This window comes from Bubalus bubalis, chromosome 21 (assembly GCF_019923935.1).
Source record: "Bubalus bubalis isolate 160015118507 breed Murrah chromosome 21, NDDB_SH_1, whole genome shotgun sequence".
Classification (NCBI taxonomy): Eukaryota; Metazoa; Chordata; class Mammalia; order Artiodactyla; family Bovidae; genus Bubalus; species Bubalus bubalis.
This window is the reverse complement of record NC_059177.1, coordinates 49,872,591-49,897,632: the sequence shown is the minus strand read 5'-3', so window position 1 is coordinate 49,897,632 and position 25,042 is coordinate 49,872,591. Positions and strand designations below refer to the sequence as shown.

The following is a 25,042-nucleotide window of genomic DNA, read 5'->3' as shown; positions in this document are numbered from 1 at the left end:
CTGCGGAGAACAGTCCAGGAAGTCCCGGGTGGGTAGGCGTCGCACCCGGAAGTTAAGCGGCGGAGCGGCAGGGCGCGCGGCTAGCGCCCGGAGAATCCCACTTGTTCGGGACCGAACCACCTCCTCGGGTCGGCGCTGCGGGTGAGGCAGGCGAATCCCTGGCGTGTAGAGGCAGCAAGCCAGCTGCACGTGGGAAGGGTGTGCGCAAAGAGATTCAGGCTGTAATTTCGACGCAGCCGGGAACTACAGTTCCCGTAGTGCTTCACGCCCTTCCAGCAGGCGCTCCCGTCCTGCGACGGCGTGGTGCACTCTGGGATTTGTAGTCTATTACACGGCCTTGCGTATCTTACCTGGAAGGTGGACCAGTGATCAGTGCCAATTCAGATGCGGATACAGGCTGACAGGCCACCAGCCCGCGACTATTTCTGGGCCCTGCCTTAATGCTGGCCCTTCCTACCTTAACTCTTTGGAAGAGAGTGGCATTCCTGCTCCGCCACCCTTGCTCCAGTGAGAAGAGTGGACAGCAAGCACCAGAGGCCCTTGCTCACTCTGCTATGCTTTCAGGCTATAGCCGGCCTGATTGATCATGGCCCTTTCTGTGGAGACCGAGTCACACATATACCGAGCTCTGCGCACTGCCTCCGGGGCTGCTGCCCACCTTGTGGCCCTGGGCTTCACCATCTTTGTGGCTGTACTTGCCAGGCCTGGCTCCAGTAAGTAGAATGCATAGCTACTGACTTTTGGGAACTGTCACTTTTCCTGGGGAGCAGGGGCAATAGGAAGCCTTGGGTCTGACTCTTGGGAAAGGCCTGGCTGGCTCAGGGACATGCCGTGCTGGAAGGATATGCAGGGTGGAGTAGATGAGAGAGAGGGCTCTGCCAGCTTGGCCAGGCCCCACAGAGTACCTGGCTTCTCTTGTCTGGGTGCTGCACTTGGCTGTCTCTTGCAAAGTACAGGGGGAAAGAGGGAGGGCTGAGAGAAGTGTTGAAGGGTGGCCTCTGATCCAGGGAGGATCCAGGAAGAGAGAATAGATATGGGGTCAGCTTGTTGCAGTAAGAGAGAGCTTGCATTTTGGCAGCACATCATTGGGTGATGGGCTGCTCATTTTCCTCAGTCGGTGGGGATTGGTGTGGCTGGGTTCTTCTTTCTTGAGGCTCATGAGGCTTCCTCTTCTCATTCCAGGTCTCTTCTCCTGGCACCCTGTGCTTATGTCTTTGGCTGTAAGTAGTGAACCTGGCCAGCTCTTAGGGGTGGGAGGAAGTACAGCTCTGGGGGTGGTCTTCAGTTCAGTCGCTCAGTCGCATCCAACTCTTTGCGACCCCATGAATTGCAGCACACCAGGCCTCCCTGTCCATCACCAACTCCCGCAGTTCACCCCAACTCATGTGCATCGAGTCGGTGATACCATCCAGCCATCTCATCCTCTGTTGTCCCCTTCTCCTCCTGCCCCCAATCCCTCCCAGCATCAGAGTCTTTTCCAATGAGTCAACTCTTCACATGAGGTGGCCAAAGTATTGGAGCTTCAGCTTTAGCATCAATCCTTCCAATGAACACCCTGGACTGTAGCGGGCTCTAAATGTAAATGGACACTTAATATCTATTTGGAGGGGTGGGATGTGGGGTTAGAGGAACTGTAGGCTCCAACTCCTGCCAGTTTATATCTGAGACTTGAACTAGGGTAATCAAGATGCAGGGCAAATGGGTTTGTCTAAGTACAAAATGATGCTTTAGCCACCTCCAGGAAGGAGGGTTAAAATATGCATTTGGGTGTACCTGTGCCTCCTGTCACCTTAATTTACAGTGGTGTGCCTAATATCCCCTGAAACAGTGCACCCATGTGCACAACTCTTGCCAAGAAATTGTATCCAGGCCTGTCAGGGAAACAAAGCTTGTGAATCATTTATAACCGCCCCATCTCAAACCTTGTTTGCTGGGTAACATAGCAGAGATGACATTTCAGAGTAGCACCCAGGAAGAAGTGTGGAGAGGTACCTCTTGCGGTTACTCAGAACACATGTTCTGTCCCAGATGGTTTTCCACTCTTGCCCCACCAAATAGTGGGGAAGAGAATAAAGGGCACTCTGCCCACACTAGTGGGCAGCTTAGGTTGTATCTAAAACTGCCCTTCTGCTTGGCAGCACTCCCATTTAGTGTCCTATCTCTGTCTCCACAGTTCTCTTTCCTGATGACCGAGGCATTGCTGGTGTTCTCTCCTGAGAGTTCGTTGCTGCGCTCCCTTTCACGGAAGGGCCGAGCGCGTTGCCACTGGGTTCTGCAGCTGCTGGCCTTGCTGTGTGCACTGCTGGGCCTGGGTCTTGTCATCCTCCACAAGGAACAGCTTGGCAAAGCCCACCTGGCCACGTGGCATGGGCGGGCAGGGCTGCTAGCTGTGCTGTGGGCAGGGCTGCAGTGCTCGGGTGGGGTGGGCCTGCTCTACCCCAAATTGCTGCCTCGATGGCCCCTGGCCAAGCTTAAGCTCTACCACGCCACTTCGGGGTTGGTGGGCTACCTTCTGGGGGGTACCAGCCTCTTGTTGGGCATGTGCTCACTCTGGTTCACTGCCACAGTCACCGGTGGGGTCTGGTACCTGGCTGTGCTTTGCCCTGTCGTTACCAGCTTGGTCATTATGAACCAGGTGAGCAACGCCTACCTGTACCGCAAGAGGATCCAGCCGTGAACTCTTCCCAGCCTTGGGAAAGCCTGGATTTGCCCCTCAGCGTGGGAGCCGGGTTTGAGGCCTCCTGGACTCCCTCAGCTCGCTCACAGGACGCCTCAGGCCCTGGGGCAGCCGGAGTCCTGTGTGTGACACTGTTACTTGCTCCTCATGCTGCGGTGCCTCCCCTTTCCTTCCTTCTCTACCGTCCCAGAGGAGTTTATGGATCATGTGCCTGGATGAAGTTGGGGTTGCAAGACTGTCCCCCACCCCCAGCAACTCAGCTTTTGCTGGTATGTCCAGAAATTACAGAAGTGAAGAAAGTAAAATAAAGTGGAAAAAAAAGACTGAAGGGACTTCCCCGATGGTCCAGTCATTAAGACTCTGAGCTTCCAATGCAGGGGGTGCAGATTTGATCCCTGGTGGGGGAACTAAGCATATGCCACGAGGTGCAGTCAAAAAGGAAAAAAAAAGACTGAAAAGACTGGATGGGAGGAATAGCCCCGAGCTGGGGATAGTTCTTGCTAATACCATCAGCAGGAACAAATGGGCAGCTGGGCAAGATGGGGACCTGTCCGTGGCTGCTCACAGAGGGGCTGAAGCGCTCCTGCGACATCAGCCCCTGGGATCTGGCTGCTGAGTGCCCTATGCCACCTGGGGCCCTAGCAGGTCCTAGGGCTGTAGCTGTAGCTGTGATTGGTGGGGCTGTGTCCTTTCAGTTTCCCCAGGTGCCCACTGTGTTGGGAGTTTCGACTGTGATGGTCCAATCGGGCAGTGACAGGATGGGAGCTGGGGATGGGCTGCCTCCACAGGTGCCAAACACGGAGCACTCTTGTCTTCAAAGTGAACCATGGCTAAGAACAACTCCTTATGATGAGAGGCCCTTAGTTATCAGATCTTCAGGCAGGGCCTCCCTGACCAGGTAGTGCAGGGAGAGAGACAATGAGTAAGGGTCTGAGGTGACAGCTCTGGGAAGGCTGCTTGAGTGGACATGTGGTGGTGAGCAGGGGAGAGTGTGACAGGGCGTGGGGAGAAATGAGGGCAATGGGCTTTTTATCCAGCGGGAATAGCCTTCGTGACCGAGCCCTGGAACCTGGTCCCTGTCTAATCTGCAGCTGAGCATGGCGAGGGGGCTGCACAAGGTGGTCTAACGGAGCCCAGGAGCCATACCTCAAAGAACTGCTTTATTGACACTGCGAGGCAGGGCTTGGCTGCCCACTCAAGTGGTCCTGTAGAAAATACCTGGGAGCTGTGGCTGCTCTGGGCTGGAAGCAGCCATGGCCACAGCAGAGGGAATCAGAAATCTTGACATGAGCGCAGTCTTTCTGGGGGCAGGCAGGGATGTGCAGCAGCCCTGCGCTGGCTCCTGCACTGGCTGGACCCCCAGAATGTTTTTGGCAAATCCTTGCCTTGGCTCAGGGCTCTCAGCAACCAGTGTCAGGTGTGAGGGTTGGCCCAGGAGCCACGCACCAGTGTCCGTGCAGCCGCTTGCCTGAGGCTGCCTGCTGAGGTGCAGTCTTACCTCAGATGGCCTGGGCTGGCTATGCTTCAGAGGTCCCATGCTTGGCAGAGTGGTTGTCTGGAGCTGGAACCAGGTAGCAAGAGTCCTGGGTAGTGTTGGCGAGAAAGAGTAGAAGGCTGTGGCAACCCGCAGCAGGCCTTCTTCCCTCTCCTCAGAGCAGTCAGTGCCCTGGAGTAGCTGAGAGGGTGTCAAAGGGGGCTTGGGAGAGGACGTGCTACACTCAAGGTGGTCTAGAGTTACAGCGTCGGGGGAGCTGCCTCAAAGGTGATCAAGCTGGATTCTGGGACAGCCCCCTTCCCTGGGAGTGTGGGGGCCTTGTCTGACGGCACGGGGCTATCCACCTTGGCCCCAGGCTCCTCTTCATCATCGTCCATGCTGGGCCAGACGGATTGGTCCTCCACTCGCTTCAACCGCTCGTTGAGGGCCTTCAGAGCCAGTTGCCTGGGGCCAGGGAAAGATGACAGGTCACTATGGGTCTGAACGTGGCTCATGCCCTGTATTCTTTCCCTCAGGAAACTGACTTGCCTTACTGCTCACATGCCTCTCAAAATCCTATGTGTTCTCCTTCCCCATTGCGGGGCTCAGGGCTCCCCAGGGATCTGATTAATGCTGTCTCTGCCATCTGAATAAAGACCCAAAGGCTGTAGAGCACTCCCTCCATAGTTCGGACACCTCCCGGCTGAGAATGCTGGGTGCCCACCGGGCTGCCCCCAGGCCAGCCCCAGGCATGGTTCTGAGGATGGTGCCTAAGGCTAGGCAAAACTGCGACCCAGGGCAGATGGTGGAAGGGTAAGTCCCTGGACGCATGAATTTCTGCTGGGCACCAGCATCACACTAAAGGCATAACTTCTCCCCATCTCCTTGTCAGGAGTGTTGTGAACCCCCTGGCAAGGGTCTGTGGGGAGGTTTGGAACTTAAGCCCTTGCCTTGGCTCTCAGCCTGGGAAAGCAGGGCCAACTTGGCCTAGCTCACCCCTCCTAACTGACTCTTAGCATTGGCCTTCCCAGAAGAACCCCCAACACTACCAAGACCTGGGTTAGAGCAGGAACACATAGTTTCCTAGCGGGAAGAGAGGAAGGAAAAACAGCCCATGTGGGTAGGGCACAGGCCAGGCCTGTTTCCACTAGGCAGACCCCTGGAGACCCCACCTTGAAGGGAAGTGGGGAAGTTCGCTAGAAGAAGGTATATACGAGGACCTGGGACCCTGCCCACCTGGAGGTGGGCTGCTCATGCTGCCAGCTAATATTCCTCATAGTGGTCACGGTGGACCCTTGATGCTTCCAACTCTGCCACCAGCATGGGAGACCTATATAGCCTTCCATGTTCCAGAAGAAAACCAAAATCTCCACCATGCCAGGGGACATGACAGGAGGAGCAACAAGAAGACAGGCACGCAAAGCCCCAGCACACTTCCACCCTGTCCTTCAGCCTGGCATCATGGCAAGTTGGCACAGACAGGACAGTCCTTCCCTCTGCTACCCAGGCTCCCATTCTGGAGACTGCCTTCCCAATTCTGTTGAAAACCTGCTGAGGTAGAGAGGTAGTGGCATGCTCATCACTCCGTCACAAAGGTCAAAGATGGGAAACCCTGCCTCCCCCTCTTACTGGCTCTTTGGGGCAGGGAGTGTGGCATGCAGCAAGAGATCAAACTGCTTGGTAGAGTGACCCCTATCCCCAAGGAAGGTAACAGCCACAAGGCTATGCCAGGAACCCCATTCCTGACACCACCACCCCAACATGCCTCCAACTGTCCAGTTTCTTGGGGCTGTGAAGGTTTTTTGAATGTCCAGCCAACCCTAACAATCCAAGATTTCTCACTAGAGGAGGGGCCATCACTGTGGCCTGGGATCACCTGAACATCTCTAAGGACAGTTCAGTTTCCACTAGGCCAGGCCCTTCTGGCTGCATCTCCTCCACCAGTTAAGGTTAAAGATTAATAAAGAACTCGGTCTCTAGGATTGGTTAGCCACGGAGACACAAACTGTAAGGCCCACAGTCAAGCTCTGTGGCATGCCACGTGCACTAACACATAGCACCTTGGACCACAGTACTCTGGCTTCTCTAGTTGGAAACTCTTTCAGGAGAGGCGTGTGTCCCTCACGCCAAAGCCCCAGTGGAGAGGAGGCACTGGAACAAGTCCAACTGAATTTGTAAAGTTGCCTGCTAAGAACTCATCTCATGGGTGCGCAAAAGCAGAAGCCTTTGACAAATGCACAAAATTGGAACAGAACCTGCTCTAGATTTCACAATTCAAGTAATTGCATAAAAAAAACGAAAACCCAAACAACAACAACAAAAACCACTCAAGAATAGTGTTGGAAACAGAGCTGTGACCACTCTGGTGAGTCCATAGACCTGGGAGAGAGAGAAAGAGATGGATTAAAAAAAGATCTGTCTTGCCCTGGCCAAGGTGCATTAAGTGAGTAATTCAGCTGAGACTCCTGATGGTGCAGATGGCTTGGTTTACAGATAATGAAAAGGCTGTCTCCATTCCCTGGTGTGGTCAGCAGGCTCCCTCGGTGGGTCACGTGGCTGTCCCCTGGGTTTGGTGACACATGCCTGCCAGAGTCGGTGTATATGGGCCAGTGGTTGTCTAAGTCTAGTTATACCCCAGGCTTCTCTGTTAATAAATAAGCTGCAGAGAAGCACGGCATCTGAATTTAAGGCCCAGGAAGAGGGTGGAGTCCAGCACTTGGAAACTGGGGTGGCCCCAACCACCTCGTAGGATCCCAGGTCTCCTTCCCTGTCCCTCTTTCACAGGGGAAAAAGGACCAGCGGGTTGCTTCTGGCTCCCATGGGACCAGTGTCTAGAATGCCAAGATTCTGAGACGAGGCCAGGGTTATGTGTACCTGGCTCTCCACTAGCCCTAACACAGTTCAAAAGGAAGCAGGGCGTTTCTTGAAACTTAAGCACCCTGAGTGGTGAGAAAGACAACTTTTACTCCCTAATTTTGGAAAGCACTGTATGTAGCCCAGATACCGAAGTGTTGAGATCAAGGCCACAAACTGGATTTTCTCTGAGTCTGCCCCCAACATCTTACTGTAAACCTACATACAGCTGCCAGCCTACATACAGCAAGCAAGCACCTCAAAAGATGGAATGTGACCTGATCTGTAAGATTCTCCTAGCTCAACAAGGTTTTGGAAGATTCCACAGTACCTTCTCCGCTCTGCGTCCTGAGGGTCTGTGCCTGGGAGGCTGATGGTAATGGAGGATGGGGCGCCCACGTCATAGCGCTTCACTGTCTTCTGGCATATCTTTACTTTGACCAGGAGGCCATGCACCAGGTTTGCCAGCAGGCCCACCACAGGCTGCAGGATCTCGGGGAAGAAGGTGGCGAAAGCAAAGTGGTCGGCCATGTCCCCTCGGCCTCGGCTATGGCGCTGGTAGAAGCGAAGATACACCCAACTGGAGATCAGCCCAAAGCCATAGGAGGCCAGTGCCGGGCTCTGGAGCAGTGTGGCCAGCCGCAGCAGCAGCAGCAGCCCCAACAGCAGCATGGGCACCACACTGACACGCACCTGGGGCACTCGCAGGACCACACAGTCCCCCATGGTTTGCTTGAGTGCCACCAGGACACCACCTAGGAAGCCGAGGGCGCCGTGGATGCGGACAGTGAAAAGGTAGACCAAGTTGAAGGAAGCCATGTAGGTGAGGAGGTAGGCGAAGGCCCCCAGCAGCCCCACAGACACGTTCACCACTGAGAAGAAGATGAGCAGCTCCAAGGCCCCCCAGAGGGGCTCCAGCAAACGTCCAGCTACCACTACCGTGGCCAGGCTGATGGCCACATCCCACACATGCTGTTCCATCAACCCATGGGTAGCCAGGGTCCAGATCCAGAAGTTGGGCGGAAAGAGGTAGCCTGGGGTGACCGCCAGGCAGCCCGTGTCCACGGCGAAGGACAGCAGATACAGAAATAGTACCGCCGCGCACAGAGCCTTCACCACCACGCTGGCGCTGGACAGAATGGCCCCCAAGTGTTGGCGGGCGCCCGGTAGGGCGCGCTGCATCTTCCTGGCGGGCGTTGGCCTGAAGGAAGGGTTTAGTGGGCTAGGGGCCTCCCCGGGGCCTCTTCCCAGTCCGGCCCCGACGGGAGGCCCGGGCCCGACCTAGTCACTGGCCTATGGCCCCGGTGAAGGCTTCTACTTCCGGTCGGGTCGACTCCGGTCCCAAAGGGCAGAGCCGGGCCTGGTCGGTCGCGGGGCCGGGGCCTAGGCCCCTCGACGGGGATCTGAGGAAAGGCCCTGAGCAGCCTAGGCACCACCGCCTGCCCGCCCGCCCTGTGTGGCCACAGCGTCGACCGGGCTGGCGGTGATCTCAGGGCTCGATCTCCTCCATCCACTCTGGGGCCTCTTACGGTCCGCGCGGCACGGAGACTAGTTCTGGGCCGGAGTCAAGTCTGGTCAGCTCCGCCTCGGCCTCGGTCTCTGTTTCGACAGTACCTCCTCCCTTCTCGGGCGCCGACAAACAGGGCGCTGCGCCTGCGCGCCCCGGGCGGCGGCAGGAAGCCCTCTGAGCGTCGGCCTTGCGGCTCCGTGGCATGCTGGGACATGAAGTCCTCGGCCACACTGGGACCTGCGGCGATCAGGGCTCTGAGTAGAACTAGTTCCAGGAGGCTGTGCGCCGGGAGAGGCGGGTGTGCTTGGGAGTTGTAGTGCTCAGGACCGTTTCCGCCGGTTCTCCAGACGTGGGGGGAGGGCGAACGACCTCTGGAGAGCGGCGAGAACCGGCGGCTGCACAGCTGCACGCCACGCACTTTCTGAATTTCCCGGGAGGCGTGGCTCCATGTCTGCCCGTACATCTGAGTGGGTGTGTCCTTGTAGACAGGTGTGCGAGTAAGAATGTTGGATGGTCCAGCGGTCGCGAACTCCTGGAACTTCCACGGTCTGGTGTATGCCTGACCCAGTTTGGAATTCTTGCTCTGTCATTTGACGGATGTGTGGCATTGGCCAAATTCCCGAACTTTATTGAAACTCAGTTTCATGGACCGTTGAATGGAGATGATGAGGGGAACTACCGTGAGGATCCTAGGGGATTGGGGTGTAAAATGCAGTCCATCCTGGGTGCCCAGCGAGTGTGTTGCCCAGGCTGCCCTTGTGTGCAAGTGAGGTGGAGCCCATACTTGAACTCCGGTTTCCAGCCCCAAAAAGGGTGAGGCCGGACCTGTCTCAAAGACTCTTCCTCACCCAGTCAGTGGATGATCCTGATGGAGAGGTCTCTCCACACAAACTTGGGTCAGACTGGCCTTGGACCTCCACCTCACTGCAGTGGTGGCTTCAAGCAGCCACCTGAAGCCACCTGTGCAAAACTGAATTTTTTAAATGTGCATATAATTAAAATAATTATGTAACAAAGTACATTTTTAAAGTGCAGAATCCCTTCCTTTCCGCCAGCAGTACAACTGCTGACGTGTGCATAGCCTTCCAAATCACAGGTGTTGCTATGCCTTAACTTTGGGGTCTGGGTTCCCGCCGGATGCCACGCCAGGGTAGGGTTGCCAGATTTAGCAAATCAAAATGCAGACCAATGAGATTTGAATTTCAGATAAACAATTTTTTTTCAGGATACGTGTGACTCCAATTTTTATAGTTATGTCCCATGCAATGTTGAGAACATACTAAAAAATATTAGTTGATTATCTGAAATCCCAGTCAGATTGGATGTTCTGTATTTTACATGGCAGATCTAACTCAGGACCTCTGGGGCTGTTGCAGAGCGTGGGAGCGGTCTCAGGGACTGCTAGTCTTTGCTATGTGGGCAACCATTGTGGAGGGTGAAGAAAGGTGTCTTCACTAACGCCTCAAATGCCCCCTTTCATTTATTTAGCATCTGAGGTTCCTCAGCCACAGTCCACCTCATCTCAGTAACCTTTGGTGGTTTCTTGCATCTGGGAGAAAGGATTTCTCCTGTCTCAATTTGCTCACCAGAAGTATGGAGATAAACTGGTATCTAACTCTTAAGGTTGTGGTGAGGACTCAGCTGGGTGAGTGTAGAGTATGGAATGTGTACAGTAAGTGTCAGTGGGAAATCTCTGCACTGGTGGTTGTCTTTCCCCTTGAACACAAAGGTCACACAACAGGGTTCACTATTAAGAGTTAGGATTAAAATGGACAAGGGTGTAGGGCTTGCCAGAGGGAGGCCTGAGAGGATTTGGTGAAAAGGATTCAGAGTTGTGTTCCAGTGTGAGCAGCAGTGGCCAGACAGGCCCAGGCCTCCCCTGGGCTGGGAAGGAGCCGCCATCATGCTTGCAGGGGGCGGGCAGAACTTGGCCTCCTCCAGACAGCAAAAAGTGGCCCTCCAGCACCAGGTCATGAACTTGGACCGGGTATTCACTCTTCATTCCACGTGGAGGACCTCCTCACTAGGCCCTGGTCTGATCCCATTGGCCAGAAGCTTGCATCTCATCTCCATCTTCTTTCTTCCATGGTCTTGGCCTTGAGCCTCTGGGAAACTTTTAAGACAGTTTTTCCTGAAGGCTTTTGAGATGATTATAGAAGACAAAGGATGTCAAGGATCTGGCATTTAGGAGACCTGGGAAGCATCATGCCTTCCACCCACCAGAGACCTGGACTGGTATGGCTTCACTCCCAACTGAGTGGTAAGTGGTCAGGGCCACCTATCTTCAAGCCACCCAATCCTCACTCCAGGCAGACACAGTGTATGGGAACCATTTGAAGTGAAAATATGAACATTATTTAATAACTGATCTTCTGTAATAAACCATTTGAAAATATTTTACAAGGAATCACACACACAGTATTTTACAAAGTTTCTTGACTTTTTTGTCGCTGTTGTTTTTCCAACTTGTCTGTACAAAATAGAACAACCAAAAAAAAAGGGCAGATAAAAGGAAATGGCCCCCCAGTCCCCCACAGATCCCCCGAGCCCGAGGTGAGGGGACAGCCAGGTCAGGTGGGTGATGAGAAGGATCAGACCCAGCTGGGGGTTGGACAACTACCTGATGGGGATTGTTTTGTCTGCTTTTCTGTTTTTTAAACTTAAAATATATATTAATTTTTCTGTATATGTTTGATTCTTTTTTATTTTTATATTCTCCATTGAGCACCTGACTACACTACAGTTACACACACGCCCCCACAAGACATGGCTGGCGTCTAGGCTGGGTGTACAGCATGGGTGCCCACCCTGGCACCAGCAGCAGGCATGGACCATACACACACACACACACTGAGAAAGCGACAAGCAACGTGACATTAATTAACGGAGCCATTAATTAATGCATCACCCTCCCCCCTCCTCCCAGTCCATCTGAGCCCCATGGCCACATCCCCCTGCCTTCAGTACCCCAATAGCCCCCAGGCTGGGATGCCTTTGGGGGAAATGACCAGAATGAATGGTGTGAAGAGATGTTCCCAGGCCCAGCCTGTGTGTGCACAGAGTGTGCATATGTGTGTGCATATGTGCAAGTGTGTGTTCAGGGAGGAGCAGTTTGGCCAGGGAGTGTGTGTGTGTGAGAGGGAAAGAGATAGGCCTGAGTGTGTAAGGGCCAGATTGGGGGTGGGATGATCCAGCTAGGAGTGATCAAGTCACCGCCGCTAAGGCAAAGGGCGATGTCTGGTGAGAGTTCCTCTGCTGAGGGGTGCAGGCAGTGGCATGTGGTCCCCCTGGGGGCCTGACACTAGTGAGAAATGGTTACAATGAGCACCTGGCAGGGTCACGGGCATTTAGGGGACACTGGCGGCAAAGTTGGAACAGAGGGATCTTCCCCCTTTGCCACAGCATTTGGCACTGTTTGACATTCAGCTTTAGAGACCGAGGACCAGCTGGGTTACAGGTTAGATTAGAGGCTGACGGCAAGCAGGAGATGGAGCCTGCATGTGCCAACACTCCCACCAACCCCTCACCCTGTGTAAGGCTTTGTGAGCCCCTACCCTCACCCCACTCCATGGTGTGTGTGTCTGTGTTTGTGTGTGTGTCCTCCTGGGTATGTCTAACGTGAGTCCAGTCTCTGCCCGGGGCTCCAGTTGTGTATGGGGTTGTGTTAGCCAGTGTCACTGTCACTGTCCTGCTACCTGCAGGGCTTGGGGAGGGATGGCTGTAGGCCTGAGAGAGGCAGGAGCTCACTGGGGGCTCTCCTGCCAGGACTTAAGCTGGGATGCACAGGCTTCAAACTGCCCATCACCATTTCCTCTATTATTCCCCGGGAATCCAGATTTAGTCCTGGGTGGGGCAGAAGGGCCAGGTTAGAGGAGTCCAGGTCGGGCAAGGCCTAGGTCTCCCACACAAAGGGAGCCTCAGGGCAGGGCGGGCAGTGGAGCCCTGGTTTGGCACCAGTACTGTGGCCTCCCTGGCCCAGCCCTCAGGAGTTTGTGAGTCCAGTGGGAATGAGAGGTCTGGGGACACTTGGACAGTTCAGCAGCGAGACGTGGCTTGGGGGCCAGAGACCTGCAGCGTCCTCCTTCGGCTCCCCCCACCCCCACCCCAAGGCGCAGATTCTGGAGGCCAGGAGCGCTCAGTTCCTTCATTGAGGGAGGGGGCAAGGCTCTAAGGCGGGGAGTGGAGGGTAGGGGAGCAGGGAACGGCGGGGAGGCCTGCTGGGGGGAGGGACACTCAGAGTCGGCGAGAGGGGTGGGCATGGACTTGAGGCTGTGGCCGGGGAGGCAGGCCCAGGAGGAGCAGCAGCTGGAGGGACACCAGGACGCCCAACGACGGGGGGAAGGAGGCTCCGCGGCCACAGTCTGAGGTATCTTCCTGTTGGGAAAAGACAGGGAGCAGCCGGTCGGCCTGGGCGGGGACGGGCAGGGGGTGTGGCAGGGCCGCACTAGCCCTGGGGAGAGTGGGAGCTGCGGGTCAAAGCCGCCCTCCCCGCTCCTTACCGTGGCGTTGTAGTCGAAACAGATGTGTGGGCCTCTCCGGTATCGCGGTCTCTGCACCAGTTCACACTGCTCCGGGCCGTCCGCTGGGCATGGGTGGGGAGTCAAGGAGGCGGCGGCACGGAGGGGGCGCGCGGGGGTGGAAGGGGGCGGGCGGCGGGGGGCGGCGCGGGCAGGATACAGTGTGTCTCCTTCTGCAGTAGCCGGCCGGCTTCACACTGGCTGCACAACGGCTTCTCGGCCACCACGAAGAGAAGGTTGGTGTTGATCAGTCTCTGCGCGTGGAAGAGCCTGGAGGCAGCACAGAAGGGCGGGGGCGCTGAGGTTCGCCCCGCCCCCTTCGCCCCTTCCCGCCCCTTTGGCCACGCCTCGCGCGCACCTGGAGCAGTTTCCGCAGTCGATGATGGCGTTGTAGGAGGCGTTCACCGAGCCGAAGTAGTACTGGGTCTGTTTCATGACGCAACTGCTCTCGCGCACCTCGGGGTTCCCCTCGGCCTCCGCGGGGTCTGCGAGGGCCCAGAGCGCCTCAGCCCCACCCCTACATCCAGAGCCTGGCTCAGCCATAAGCCCGGCCCTCCCTTTGGAGTTGGTTTCAGGTTGGGGAAGGGCTTTGAGGAGGGGCCTCTAAAGCCCAACCTACCTGCCTGGAACCAGCTGTGGTAGATGAGACCATAGAGAAGTTGCTGGAACAAAGACCTGCAGGCCATGGGTCACCGAGTGGGAGTGGTCAGCAGAGGCCTTACCCTGCCCCGCTGCTCTCCAGCCTTCCTGGCCAGGGAGCACCCTCCCTCTCCCAATTATCCCGGGAACTCACCAGGCTGCAGCAGACGTCCACCAGGCTAGGTTAAGGAAATCTGCAATGGTGGGCTGCAGTGGGGAAGAGTGGTGTGGGGTCCTACTGCTGACCAGGAACCCAGGTCACCCCCAGCTTGCTCGTTAGAGGTGGGGGGATCCTCTGTGGGCAGGTCTCCCAGTCCCCCCATCTCCAGGCCAGGCATTGTGAGGCTCACCACAAAGATGCCCCGGGGTGCAGCACCCAGGTTGCCCGGGGGTAAGGGGGCACAGGCTGCCTGATAGTCGTAGGACTCCTTGCGGGTGTAGAAGGAGTTATTGTAGAGTGCCAGCATCAGGTTGGCATCCACTTCACTGAAAAACCTGCCCACCTGGGGATGCCAGGGAAGGAGTGGGAGTCACAGGCCTGGCAGTGCCATACCCCCAGAAGTCCCAAACCCATACCTTCTCCTTCCACCCTCTTCCTGACCCTCACCTGGTCCCACTGATGGTTCTGGTTTGACAGCACCAGGAATCCCCCATCATCAATGAGGACACAGAGCAGGTCCTGAGAGGTGGGGAAGGGGGAGGAAGGTGGGGAGGGGCTCTGGCCCAGCCCTTCCTCCCCAGACCCTGGTAGTGCAGTGGTTCAGTGGAGGGGGCACCATTCCCCCCAATTCTGGCAAAGCTGTGAAGTCAGGGTGGGATGTTGAGACCCATTGGCTAAGGGATGGGCTAGGAGTTGCAGTTGGGACTAAGGTGTCTAGGAGTGGGGTAAGCAAGGGTTCAGGGCACACGCACCTCATTGTTAACCTCGCAGTCCATCTCACAGTGGCTGTTGGGGCCACACTGCTGGGCAGAGAGCAAGGACCGTAAGTGCCCACCAGTTTTTCCCCTCCCATCACCCTTTATATGTCGGGGTCCCTTGCCTCCCCATAGGCACCAAAGCCACTCTGAGTGGGAGGACTGGGAGGGGTTCCTGGGGACTCCAGAATGGGTACTTCTGGTCTTACTGCCCTCATCCTTGAGCAAATACCTTCTGAGGCTGGTCCTGGTGGGTACGGTTGCTGGCTAGCACCTTGAACTTCTCAGCCCAGGCCTCTAGGTCCAGCTTAACGCCTACCACTATGGGGGAGAGCAAGGGGGCCATCAATGCCCACCTGCCTGGGCAGCACACTGCCCAGTGTCTTTCCCCACCTCCGCCCTGGGTATTCACCTGCTGGCCTCAGCGTACGTCCACCCAGGCTGAGCTCCACAGCTGTGCTGACAAGGATGCCCACTGTGTCATTCTCCAGCTCCAGAGGCCTTAACAGGGCTGGGGGTGGGTGGGGTGGGGTGGTCAGGAGTAGGGGCTGGCAGCCACGCTGACCACTCTATGCTGGGCTCTGTGAGCCTAGGAGCCCGAGCCGGAGATGATCTCAGCCTAAGCACCCACCCAGAAGAGTGTTTGGCACAGCCTGTGCTGTGCTGTGCTTAGTCGCTCAGTCATGTCCAACTCTTTTCGACCCCATGGACTGCAGCCCGCCAGGCTCCTCTGTCCATGGGTTTTCTCTGAGAATACTGGAGTGGGTAGCCATGCCCTCCTTCAGGTTGGCACAACCTAGCCTTCCCTTTTTACCTGCCCCAGCCTCAGCTTCCTGCCTGCTGCCGCGCACCTGGGAGGACACTCACCATCCTGCTGGGGGGGCTTGAAGACATAGCCGTGGTTGTCCAGGCTGCGGCGGTAGAAACTGGCGTTGAAGGGCTCGGGGTTCTCTGTCCAGTCTTCAGCTGCCCTGGTCACACAAGACAGGCAGAGGTTGGTGGAAGCGGGGAGACTCGTGAAGGCAGTGGTCTCAGCAGAGGCAAGGAGCCAGAGAGGCAGGGTCCCAGGCAGGGGCAGGATGTCAGGTAGCGGGGCGGGTCACTTACTTGTTGGGGAACACTCGAGTGATGCCACCGTCGGTGGCGGCAAACACGGCCAGAAGGCTGTACCTGGGGGCAGCAGGGAGTTGAGGTCACAGCCCTGCCTTCTGCAGGGCAGGGCTCCTGGGCCCATCCCAGCCTCCTGCCCCCACAGGCTGGGTGGTGCCTACGTGTTGAGATCCTGGTCCCGCCACACGCGCTCCACCAGCTGCTGTGTGATGCCTGTGTCCAGGATCAGGTTGTGCAGGAGGAAGTTGTTGCCTGGAACAGGAGGGTTGGGTGGAGGAAGTATCTTTTTTTTTTTTTTTTTTTAATTGAAGGGTAATTGCTGTACAGAATTTTGTTGTTTTCTGCCAAATATCAACATGAATCAGCCAATAGGGAGGGAGTATTTTCTTGTGGATCCCTGCCCACTCTCCCCGCTACCCCCAAAGCTCCAAGCTTTCCCAGGACCTGCCCTCGGCTTGGGTCTGCGTGTTTCCACACCTGCCCAGTGTCTGGGTTCCTCTGGGCTGCCCCTTTTTGCTGCCTGGGTGCTGCCCAGACCCAGCCGCCCCACCAGGCACTCACACTGTTTGGAGTCTGGAGTCACTTTCTCCATGAGCTCAATGAAGTTTTTCAGGAACTCGGTGTTGTTGTCTGAGGCATTCAGGTCCTTGCAATACTCTCTGGGGGTGGGGAGGGGCAAGAAGAGTGGGCTTTGGGGAGCTGTAGAGGGCAACAGGGTTGAGGCTTCCCAATAGGCCTGCCTGGCCCTTTGCCGAGAAGCCCAGGCCTTGGGGAGGGGCATGTGTATTCTCACAGGCTGCAGCAACTATATATGCCTGGCAGATTACCAGGTCTGAATGGGGAGGAGCTGACCCTCTTGGGTGGAAGAAGAAGAGAATGAGGGTCTGCGCCCTGTACCCAAGTAGGTTCTCCTTTCTGGCATGGCCCTGCAGAGGCTCCCCCGTCTCCTGTGTAGCTGGAGCCACATGGTACACCTGGGAGGCCCCAGGAAATGCCCATGATGACCACAGTGGCGGAATTCCAGCTACAGCTTAGTTAGTCTAAGGCTTTGTCCTGCTGCTTCTTTGGCTCTGTACCTTTGGGCAACTTGCTCAGGCTCCCCGAGCCTTAGTTTGTTTTCACAGTACTACAGAGGGTTCAGGAAGTTGGCGGGAACACGTGGGTCCTTGGATTGGCTATTCCCTCTGCCCAGACTGCTCTTCCCCCAGAGGTGGACAGGCCAAATGTCTCACTTTCTCAAGGCCCTACTGGGTTCAGACTCTGGGTCCAAAGAACATGGGGGTTGTGGGGAGTGGAGAGATCTGCTTGGGGTTCTGCTCCCCAGGAAGTCTCGGCGAGCAGTCCTTGTACCCTGGTAGATGGAGCTATCATTCCTAATTCCTCATCCACATCCCTGCCACCAGGAACCTCCCTTCTGGCCTGCATGGCAGCAACTTTGTGGGAGCTTTTTTGGCTCTGCTGGGTCTTTGTCGCTGCGTGGGCATTTATCAAGTTGTAGTGCATGGGCTTCTCATTGCAGTGGTTTTTCTTGTTGCAGAGCAAGGGCTCTAGGGCACGTGAGCTCAGGAGTTGCGGCTCCCGGGCTCTAGAGCACAGGCCCAGTAGCTGTGGTGCACGGGCTTAGTTGCTCCGTGGCATGTGAAATCCTCCGGGACTAGGGATAGAACCGGTGTCTCTTGCACTGGCAGGCAGATTCTTAACCACTGGGGCACGAGGGAAGTCCTGTGGGAATTGTTAAAATGTTCTGCTTCCTGAGGCTGTGCAAGGGCGCACAGCTTTGTGACAGCACCTGGGGCTGGGTCCCAGTCCACACCTACTTCCAGGGCCTTTGTGCAGCACACAGCCTGCACTTATGTGTGTGGAGGACACACCTGATACACTCAGAGTGACACCCACACAGCTGTGCTTGGGATACAAGTCACCTGCAATCCCCGCTCCTACCGCCAGTATACATGTACACTCACCCAGCATATATTTATTGAGCTCTCCTGTGCCAAAGATACAGAGAGGACAAAAACAAACATGGTCCCTGCCCTCAGAGCTCCCTCGGGGTCCTGTGGGGCCACACACAGGCCTTTGCACATTCCCACTGTCACCAGCGCACACAGTCACCCCGCATTTACACTCGGACTCTTACAAATGTACACAAGGACTCACGAATACAAACACACATCTACAGAGTCACAGCGAACTTGGTGGGTGCATGCACACACGTGCACACACATGGAGATTAGGAGTGTCCAGAGCCCCCGTGTGGTGCCTGGGAGTGCCCATGGGTCTCTGTCAGTTGCACCCACCTGCCCTCATGCAAAGCCCAGGCCCCAGGGGAGGGCTTCACCATCCGGGGGCCCAGTGGTCTGCTCAGATGTGGGCCAACAGGCAGAGGGTGTGCACACGAGGGTGCACGCCAGGGATGGTTCCAGGTCCAGGCCTGTGCTGGGCCCTGATCCTTTACTTGCCAGAGCAGCTCTTCACGCCCTGTCCCCTCTGCCCTATCCCTCCCCCCGGTCCTCGGTGAGCCACCACACCTAGACGGGATGCTGTCAACAGGGGCTCTGGCTGGCTCGGTCCCCACACCCACACAGACACCGACTGACACAGACGAGGACGGGTGCGGGGTGGGGTTGTGGGGGAGGGCACCACAAACCAGAGCAGCAGCTGCCCGGGGAGGGGCGTGCTGCGGACAGCCGGCTCAGGGCGGAAAGGGCTCTTTCCTGGTGGCCTGCGGTGGGGCAGGGAAGGTCAGCGGAGAGTCCAGAGCCCTCCCGCCCGAGGCCTGGTGGGAGCCGAAGCTGTGGGCAGCTGGCCAGTGCTGCCTGGTGCGGCGACATGGCCCGGATATGCACACGGCCGCACATACGGGGCTATGCATGGCGGGGGGACACTGCACAGGACACAGACACACACAGCTCCAGGCAGCAGTGCAGGAGGCGGGGCCAGGGAGGTCGGGTTGGGGGGGTGGGGACACCTCAGCAAGGCCACACGCAAGCTACCTGGGAGCAATGAAAACATGTCCTTCAGACTCAAAGCTGCTGGGGAGCAGGAACTCAAAATCTGCAACAGAAACGGGGGGTTATCCGGCGGGGGCTGGGGAGGTGGGAGGCCAGGGGTTCAGAGCTGACGGGGCTGGAGGGAGAGGGAAGAGGGCGGCTGGAGGGAGGGAGACACCAGCAAAGAGGAAACCCGCCACTTCCATGTTCAAGTTCGAGCCAGAGAGAAGGGGCGGGCGGGGAGGGGTGGAGGGCCTGTGGAGACTACAGCATCGCAGGAAGAGGGCAGTTATAGCCAATATGTTGCCCAGGCCTGGTCCTCTGTCGGCAGTGAGTCCCTTGGCGTGGCTGTATATGCTTCCATACGGCTGTATAGCACATATACACGGACACACACACACACATATATATACACACACTGCTATATATATGCATGGTCTGGGGGAGGCGCCAGTCTCGCTCTGATCACATCCATAATGGAAAAAAACCGCATGCTGAGCTTCCTTCGCCTCCAAAGAGACTTTGAGGAAGGGGAATTGGCTTTTGGCTGCGGATTTTTCTCTCTCTTTGCTGTAGCTGTTTGCATTTTGGTAGGTCTCGCTTTTGTTCTGTGTCAGGCATCAACATGGCCAAACTGAGGGGGTCTCTCACGGGCACAGACAGTCCAACCAGAGACGGTGTGGGCAGCTGGCGGTGGGCTGCAGTGCATTGTGGGGGGTCCAGCGGTCTTCCCTGGGTTAGGAGGTTGGGTGAAGGGAGATCCTGGAATGTTCCCATGTTGTGGGAGGATGTCTGCGAGCTGGGAGGGCACAGAAGCGCTTCTTGAACCTGAACATCTGCCTTCTTGGGCTGGGGGCCTGAGCGCAGGTGGGGAAGAAGGGCTGGGTCTGGTCTTTCCTTCTGAGGACTTGTCTGGGCTCAGTGCAGCAAGGGAGGAACTGGGGGCTCCAGAGAACGCATGGGATGCTGTTGAGGGACCCATCCATCGGGCCTCTACGTGTATGAGAGTAAGCATTTACGTATGAGCGTGTATGTGCATGTGAGAGCAGGTATGTATGTGTGTTTGCATGAGTGTGTAAGCACATGTATACGTGTACAAGGGTCCCTGTGTGGGTCTGTGAGTGAATCTGGGGATGTGGCTACTAGGGCTCCTCTGGGGTTTCTCCCTACCCAGCGGGACTGGCCACCTTGCTGGTCTGTGTCTGGGAGGTGGCCCTCTGCTCTGGGCAATGCACCTCCACATCCTTTCATCCAGATTCTGATCTTTCCGTTACCCCAGGGCTTTACTGTTGTAGAAGCAGGGTCCTCCCTGATCCAGAATACTCCTACAATGCACTGCAAGATTCTGGACTTGGGGTGTCTTAAGGCGCTGGGCAGTCACTGGTTGGACTGTTGCTTTCTGATAGGACTGTGAGGCAGGGTTTGGACACAAGCCGACAGGGAAGGGTGGGGGTGGGGAGAGGAGGAGGAGGAGAAAGAAAAAGAGGTGCGGGAGCAGGAAGGGAGACTATGCTATGGTTGTCATTGTTATCAGGGCCCTGCATTGCTGGGGTCCCTGGCAGGGGTGTGGGAGGGCAGAAAAGACAACTCAAGCGAGTGGGAGCAGGGCACGTCCTCCACCTCCACCCAGACCAGTGGGGGCAGCAGGATCCCCTTTGCTGGACTAGGCTGAACAGGGCCACGAGGGCTTCTTGGGGAGGCCTTACTTCCCCTTGGGGGCTGGGGACAGGACATCTCCCCATGGCTCTCCATGCCCCATGCCTAGGTGTGAGGGCCTGTCCATGCGCCAGAGGCAGAGACCCTTGTGTGCTGACCTCTCTCAGTACTCTTGTTCTTTGCTGAGGCCTGTGAATTCTCTGCCTACCTTTTCCCTGAACTCCCTGGCTTAAGTACCTCTGAATGCCAGAAGCTTTTTCTTCACCCCCAACCTGATTCCCTCTAAGCTCCTCTTCTGGCCCTTGGGGGTCCCTTCTGTTCCCAGCCAGACTTGGGACACCAAGTCAGCCTGTATTTCCCAGGGGAACACCTTCCCCATACCTGACCTCTCTCACCAGGAGCAGCCAACACCCCAGGGCAGGGCTGGACCATAGGCCTCAGCAAAGTCACAGGGACTTCAGCACCTCGGCCAGCGCCCTGTCTGCCTTTGTCTCCTGGTGGCCTGGCTGTTGCCCAAGCCTGAGCCTCTGCCCCAGGGTCAGGGTGTGGGGCTTCCGAAGCCTTTTGTCTTCCCCTGGGAGGGCTTCTGGAGACAAACTGGAGAGGTCAGAGGAGAAAGTCTCTCCCTGAGGAAGTCTCACATAAGCCCCCTGAGGACTGATCTACCTCCTACATCTCAGGCCCCCTGCCCTGCTGGGTGGGAGGTGGCAGACAGGCATGTAGCCCTCTCCCCACTGTTGAGTTGTCTTGGAGGGACAGACAAAATGGAGGAGGGGAGCAGAGGCCTGCCCAGAGGGAACCAGGAAGATAAGGATAGGGTCTGAGCTCTTAGAACACGCTGGAGACCACCCTGCAGGCAGGGCCCAGGGGAAAGGGCTGCTGGCTCTAACAGAGGTTTAGGGATCAAAGGAAAGGCAAGAACTAGAGGAGCCCAGGGGATGCTGGTGGGGAGCCCTGGAGAGCAGGGGTTTGGCTGGTCCTGGGCAGGGAGGGGGGCAAGCAGGACCGTGAGGACAGGGGGGGGGGGGGGGAGAGGAGGGTGCACTGGTTCTGAATATACTTGCCCTTCAGTTTGCTGATTGGCACTGGGACAGTCCACCAAGAGAGAAAGCGAGGAAAACAAAAACAACACAAACACAAAAACAAACGAAAAGGGGGAGGGGAAGGGGAGGGGCACAAACAATATTTTATTCAATGGCTGTTTGAATGAAAATATTGTGTCTCATCATCATACCGAAAGGAAACTTCTTGCAAAAAAACGACATGAGAGAGAAAGAGAGAGCGAGAAAACTCAAAGGAGATGAGCCCCAGTCGGCCAGGCAGGTGCGGGGTAGGGGGGCGGGGGGCTCCCGGTGGGGCCGGAGCCCCAGCCTCCCTCCCAGTGACCTCAGGCGGTGGGCAGGCGGGGCCACAGGCTCCCGGAGGCCTCTGGGGGAGGCCCAGGGTGAGCAGGACATGCAGGGATGAGCCACAGGCAGAGGAGCTGGGAAGAAGGAACAGTGCACGAGGCGGGGTGGGCGGGGTGTGGGGGTGGGTGGGGGGAGTGGGGGGGGCAGGGGGCGGAGGCCGGGAGGAAGGAGGGAGGAAGGAGCAAAGGAGGGGAAGGGGGAGGAGATCGTGGGAGAGGCTGAACGGGGGAGTGGGGGGGAGGGAATATGGGAGACAGAAATGGAGGGACTGAGCAGAGGGAGGGAGAGAGAGAAGGTGTGGGTTCAGGGAGGGGAATGGAGGAATGGGAGGAGAGTGGGAGAGGCAAAGGTGGAGTGGAAGGGAGGTGGGAAGGCAATGGAGGAAGAAGGTGGGAGAGGAGGTGAGAGGAAGATAAGGGAGGACGAGTTGGGGGGCAGAGTGGGGGGAGACCCAGGGGGTGGTACCACTGGGGGAGAGAGCTGCGAGGGGGAGCTGGGGCGAGAGAGATGAGAGGAGGGTGTGTCTTCCAAGAACTCAGCCCCCAGGGGCGTGTGGGGGAGGCAGGCTCAGGAGGGAAGACACGGAGGAGGAGAAAGCAAAAACAAAAACCTCAACGGAAACCATGAGAGAATGGTCTGGAACCAAATCTGAGAAAAGGCGAGCATGCAGAGTTCCACAGACTTTCCGATGGCCGGTGCCCCCAGCCTGCGGGCGCCTGGGGGGGGGGGGGGCGTGGGCAGAGTGGGCAGGAGGGGCCACCCAGCCACAAGCGGCTGGCTGTGCTGCCTGGGGCCGGCCAGGGTGCAGGGGCAGAGGCGAGGGTGCAGGGCGCAGGCAGGGGCCAGGCCACTTACACTTGACCTGTAGGATCTGGTCGCTGAGGTTGGCTTGGAGGTAGAAGGTGCTGTAGGGTGGAAGCACGAGCCCGAGGCTGGGGAGGAGGGGAGGTGGGGAGCAGAGGTCACGGCTGGGAAGGGGAGGCCACACCGCAAGCACCCTCCTCCCCGTGGCCTTGGAGACCACCAGGTACACCTCTCCCTGGTTTGCTGTGCCACATTCATGGTCTAGGGGCCTGGACCCGCCAAGTCCCAGACTCTCCTGGAGGCCTCCGAACTCCCAGTCCCAAGGCAAGTTTCCCCATCCGGTCCCTCACCCCAGTAGCCTCCCCCCATCACATCACCTGGCCAGCTAGCCTCCCCCATCTGGCCAGCAGCACACTCACAAGGGGCAGAACACGGTCAGTGACCTAGGTTGTGGGGGTGGGGGTGCTGCCACCCCCATGAGAGCAGGGTCCAGAGTCCCCAGAGATGAGGGCTGGCACTGACACAGTGAGGGCAGTCGTGGGCTGGCACTGGAGTGTGAAGGAGGGGACCATGAGGCACGCGGAACATAGCCGGCGGGTACTGACTGGGCCTGACCCTCCGGGGGACCGGCTCCGGGGCTGTGATGGCCGCAGAGGGATGACATCGTGATTCAGACATCCGGGGATACAATCAAAGCCGGGAGGGAGGGGTGTAGAGGGCCGTGGGGTAGCTGGGAGATGTCAGACGCTCTGACCTTTCTCTGCCCTGTGCTCCCAGGAGACACTGCTGGTTCGTGAAGGGCCAGCCAGAGACCCTTGGGGACTGAGCACCCAGGGGGAGAGAAGTGAGCAGTCTGGGCTGCTGCAAGCCCCGGTAGGATTGGTGAGAATGGGCACATGGGTAAGGGAGGGAGGAGCAGCAGGGCTCAGGCTCTGGGGCTCTGGGGGTGGGAAGGGAGCCCCAGCAGGGCTCAGGCTCTGGGGCCCCCAGCCCTCCCCGCCTGCCCAGCCGGCCGGCTCACCTGTAGTTGGTACTCCTTATGGGCACCCAGGTGTAGTTCCGCGTCACCTCGTCTATGTACCTCTGGGAGAAAACGCTGGGTCAGGTACTTGGGGCAGCAGGCAGGGGTGAAGTGGGGGGGGTTTGAGGGTGTGACATCCCCACCACGACCTGCTGTCCCCCTTCCGCCACCTTCTCACCTCGTCCAAGGACTTGACCAGGGTTCTGATCTGTTTGTGGCCCTTGTTGCCATCGATCATGCTCCTGCGGATCTGGAAGGGCATGAGACGTGAAGGGCGGAGCCCCGACCCTTCCCTGCTCCGGGTGCCCCTCCTTCCCCGCCCATCCCTCCTTTCCTTCTTCTCCTTACCTCCTCCTTGTTCTCATCCTCCAGCTCTGCATCCAGGAAGTCCAGGGTCACAGGCTCCCGGAAGTTGGTGGTCTAGGGAAGGCCGGGTAGGAAGTCAGGAGTCCCGCTCTCACAGGGTTCACCCCCCCACCCCACCCTGCAGGCCACCCTACCTGGCTCACCTGGGGCTTGAGGTTCGGGTGAAGCAATACGTAGCCATTCAGGTCAATGGCAAATACGTAGCCGTTGGCTCCAAGCTGGGGGTGTAGATAGGGAGCTTAGGGCCTGGAGGCCTGGGTAGGGGTTTCCCGGTCTCCAGGCTCTTCCTCATCCTGCCTTCCATGTGGCTGGGGGGTTGCCATCTGCCTGCCTTGGCCAGGGCCCCCACATGCCATGTAGCCCCAAGCCTACCTGTCAAGCCAAGCCCAGCAGGCTGGTGCCCCTCATGAAGCAGCCCTTGCCCACGTTGGCCAGCTCTGTGGGACCTGAATGCGATCTGGCCTGCTCAGCTCCTCCCCCTGGCTCTCATGATCAGTGGGTCCTCTCCACCACCACTGGCCCCACAATGCACTCCCTTGTGCTGCCCTCCCCTCCCCTCCCCACTGAAGTCTCTTCCTGTTCCCCATCTTGGTAGAACACAGGGAGACAAGCGTACCTTTGGGCTACCTGAGGCGGCCCTTCCAGGTGGAAGGGAAAGAAAAGCAGGGTTCTAGACCCACCCCTTACCTCTCTGAGGCAGTTTTCTCACTGCACATGGAGGCCAGCGACCCGGGGCCTTCACGTGGCTCACCTTTCAGCATGCTGACATGCATCTCCCAACCCTTTCACAACCATCCCAAACTCCCTTTGCCATAGGCCCTGGGCCAGCCACCATGATCTAGCCCCTTCCCTGGCTGTGATTCTGTTTTTCACCTTCAAGCCTTGGTCCAGAGAGTTCCCTCTGCCTCCAAGGCTTACCTTACCCTCCTTCCTACCTGGGACACTCCTGCCTAGGTGAAAGACCAGGGGTCCGCAAACTAGGGCCCGGGACCACATCTGGCCCACTGCCTGTTACTGTAGCTGTGAGCCAAGAATGGGTTTACATTTTTAAATGACTGAAAACGAGGGATTTGTATTTCATGACATGTAAAAATGATCTGA

The 25,042-nt window shown here is 57.5% G+C and overlaps 3 protein-coding genes across 6 annotated transcripts in view; 1 reads left to right on the top strand and 2 right to left on the bottom strand.

Annotated features, from left to right (window-relative positions):
• The first annotated feature begins 2 nt into the window (after nt 1-2).
• On the top strand, nt 3-3,005 carry LOC102392710 (transmembrane reductase CYB561D2). Its single transcript, XM_006053317.4, has 4 exons — nt 3-141; nt 565-713; nt 1,183-1,220; nt 2,174-3,005. Exons 2-4 carry the CDS (start codon nt 587-589, stop codon nt 2,675-2,677), a joined length of 669 nt encoding a protein of 222 aa, XP_006053379.1. The 5' UTR covers nt 3-141; nt 565-586; the 3' UTR covers nt 2,678-3,005.
• Nucleotides 3,006-3,824: 819 nt separating this feature from the next.
• TMEM115 (transmembrane protein 115) lies at nt 3,825-8,635 on the bottom strand. Its single transcript, XM_006053318.4, has 2 exons — nt 7,336-8,635; nt 3,825-4,616 (listed from the first exon to the last, which is right to left on the bottom strand). The coding sequence occupies exons 1-2, from the start codon at nt 8,184-8,186 to the stop codon at nt 4,412-4,414; spliced, it is 1,056 nt and encodes a 351-aa protein (XP_006053380.1). The 5' UTR covers nt 8,187-8,635; the 3' UTR covers nt 3,825-4,411.
• A 2,211-nt stretch (nt 8,636-10,846) lies between these two features.
• The window catches only part of CACNA2D2 (calcium voltage-gated channel auxiliary subunit alpha2delta 2), a 140,810-nt gene continuing 126,614 nt past the window's right edge, over nt 10,847-25,042 (bottom strand). The window contains exons 18-38 of one of the 4 annotated variants that reach the window (XM_025271910.3): nt 24,085-24,159; nt 23,924-23,995; nt 23,754-23,825; nt 23,576-23,637; nt 22,606-22,682; nt 18,689-18,749; nt 16,257-16,354; nt 15,857-15,947; nt 15,693-15,755; nt 15,453-15,556; nt 14,998-15,096; nt 14,818-14,906; nt 14,583-14,633; nt 14,278-14,349; nt 14,021-14,173; nt 13,825-13,877; nt 13,651-13,706; nt 13,390-13,516; nt 13,192-13,301; nt 13,014-13,102; nt 10,847-12,888 (exon numbers count right to left, since the gene is read on the bottom strand). In XM_025271910.3, coding sequence (XP_025127695.1) covers nt 12,748-12,888; nt 13,014-13,102; nt 13,192-13,301; nt 13,390-13,516; nt 13,651-13,706; nt 13,825-13,877; nt 14,021-14,173; nt 14,278-14,349; nt 14,583-14,633; nt 14,818-14,906; nt 14,998-15,096; nt 15,453-15,556; nt 15,693-15,755; nt 15,857-15,947; nt 16,257-16,354; nt 18,689-18,749; nt 22,606-22,682; nt 23,576-23,637; nt 23,754-23,825; nt 23,924-23,995; nt 24,085-24,159 — 1,815 coding nt within the window. In that variant the 3' untranslated portion in view covers nt 10,847-12,747. The remainder of the gene's footprint in view (nt 12,889-13,013; nt 13,103-13,191; nt 13,302-13,389; nt 13,517-13,650; nt 13,707-13,824; nt 13,878-14,020; nt 14,174-14,277; nt 14,350-14,582; nt 14,634-14,817; nt 14,907-14,997; nt 15,097-15,452; nt 15,557-15,692; nt 15,756-15,856; nt 15,948-16,256; nt 16,355-18,688; nt 18,750-22,605; nt 22,683-23,575; nt 23,638-23,753; nt 23,826-23,923; nt 23,996-24,084; nt 24,160-25,042) is intronic. The other 3 variants (XM_025271911.3, XM_025271912.3, XM_025271913.3) reach the window with 3 other exon arrangements.

Excerpts from the sequence above, each read along its gene's own strand:
- TMEM115 (XM_006053318.4), bottom strand. The coding sequence starts at position 8,186 with ATGCAGCGCGCCCTACCGGGCGCCCGCCAACACTTGGGGGCCATTCTG. Across the intron at positions 4,617-7,335 it reads CAGGACGCAGAGCGGAGAAG|GCAACTGGCTCTGAAGGCCC; the intron begins GTACTGTGGAAT and ends CCCTGGCCCCAG.
- LOC102392710 (XM_006053317.4), top strand. The coding sequence starts at position 587 with ATGGCCCTTTCTGTGGAGACCGAGTCACACATATACCGAGCTCTGCGC. Across the intron at positions 714-1,182 it reads ACTTGCCAGGCCTGGCTCCA|GTCTCTTCTCCTGGCACCCT; the intron begins GTAAGTAGAATG and ends TTCTCATTCCAG. Across the intron at positions 1,221-2,173 it reads CTGTGCTTATGTCTTTGGCT|TTCTCTTTCCTGATGACCGA; the intron begins GTAAGTAGTGAA and ends CTGTCTCCACAG.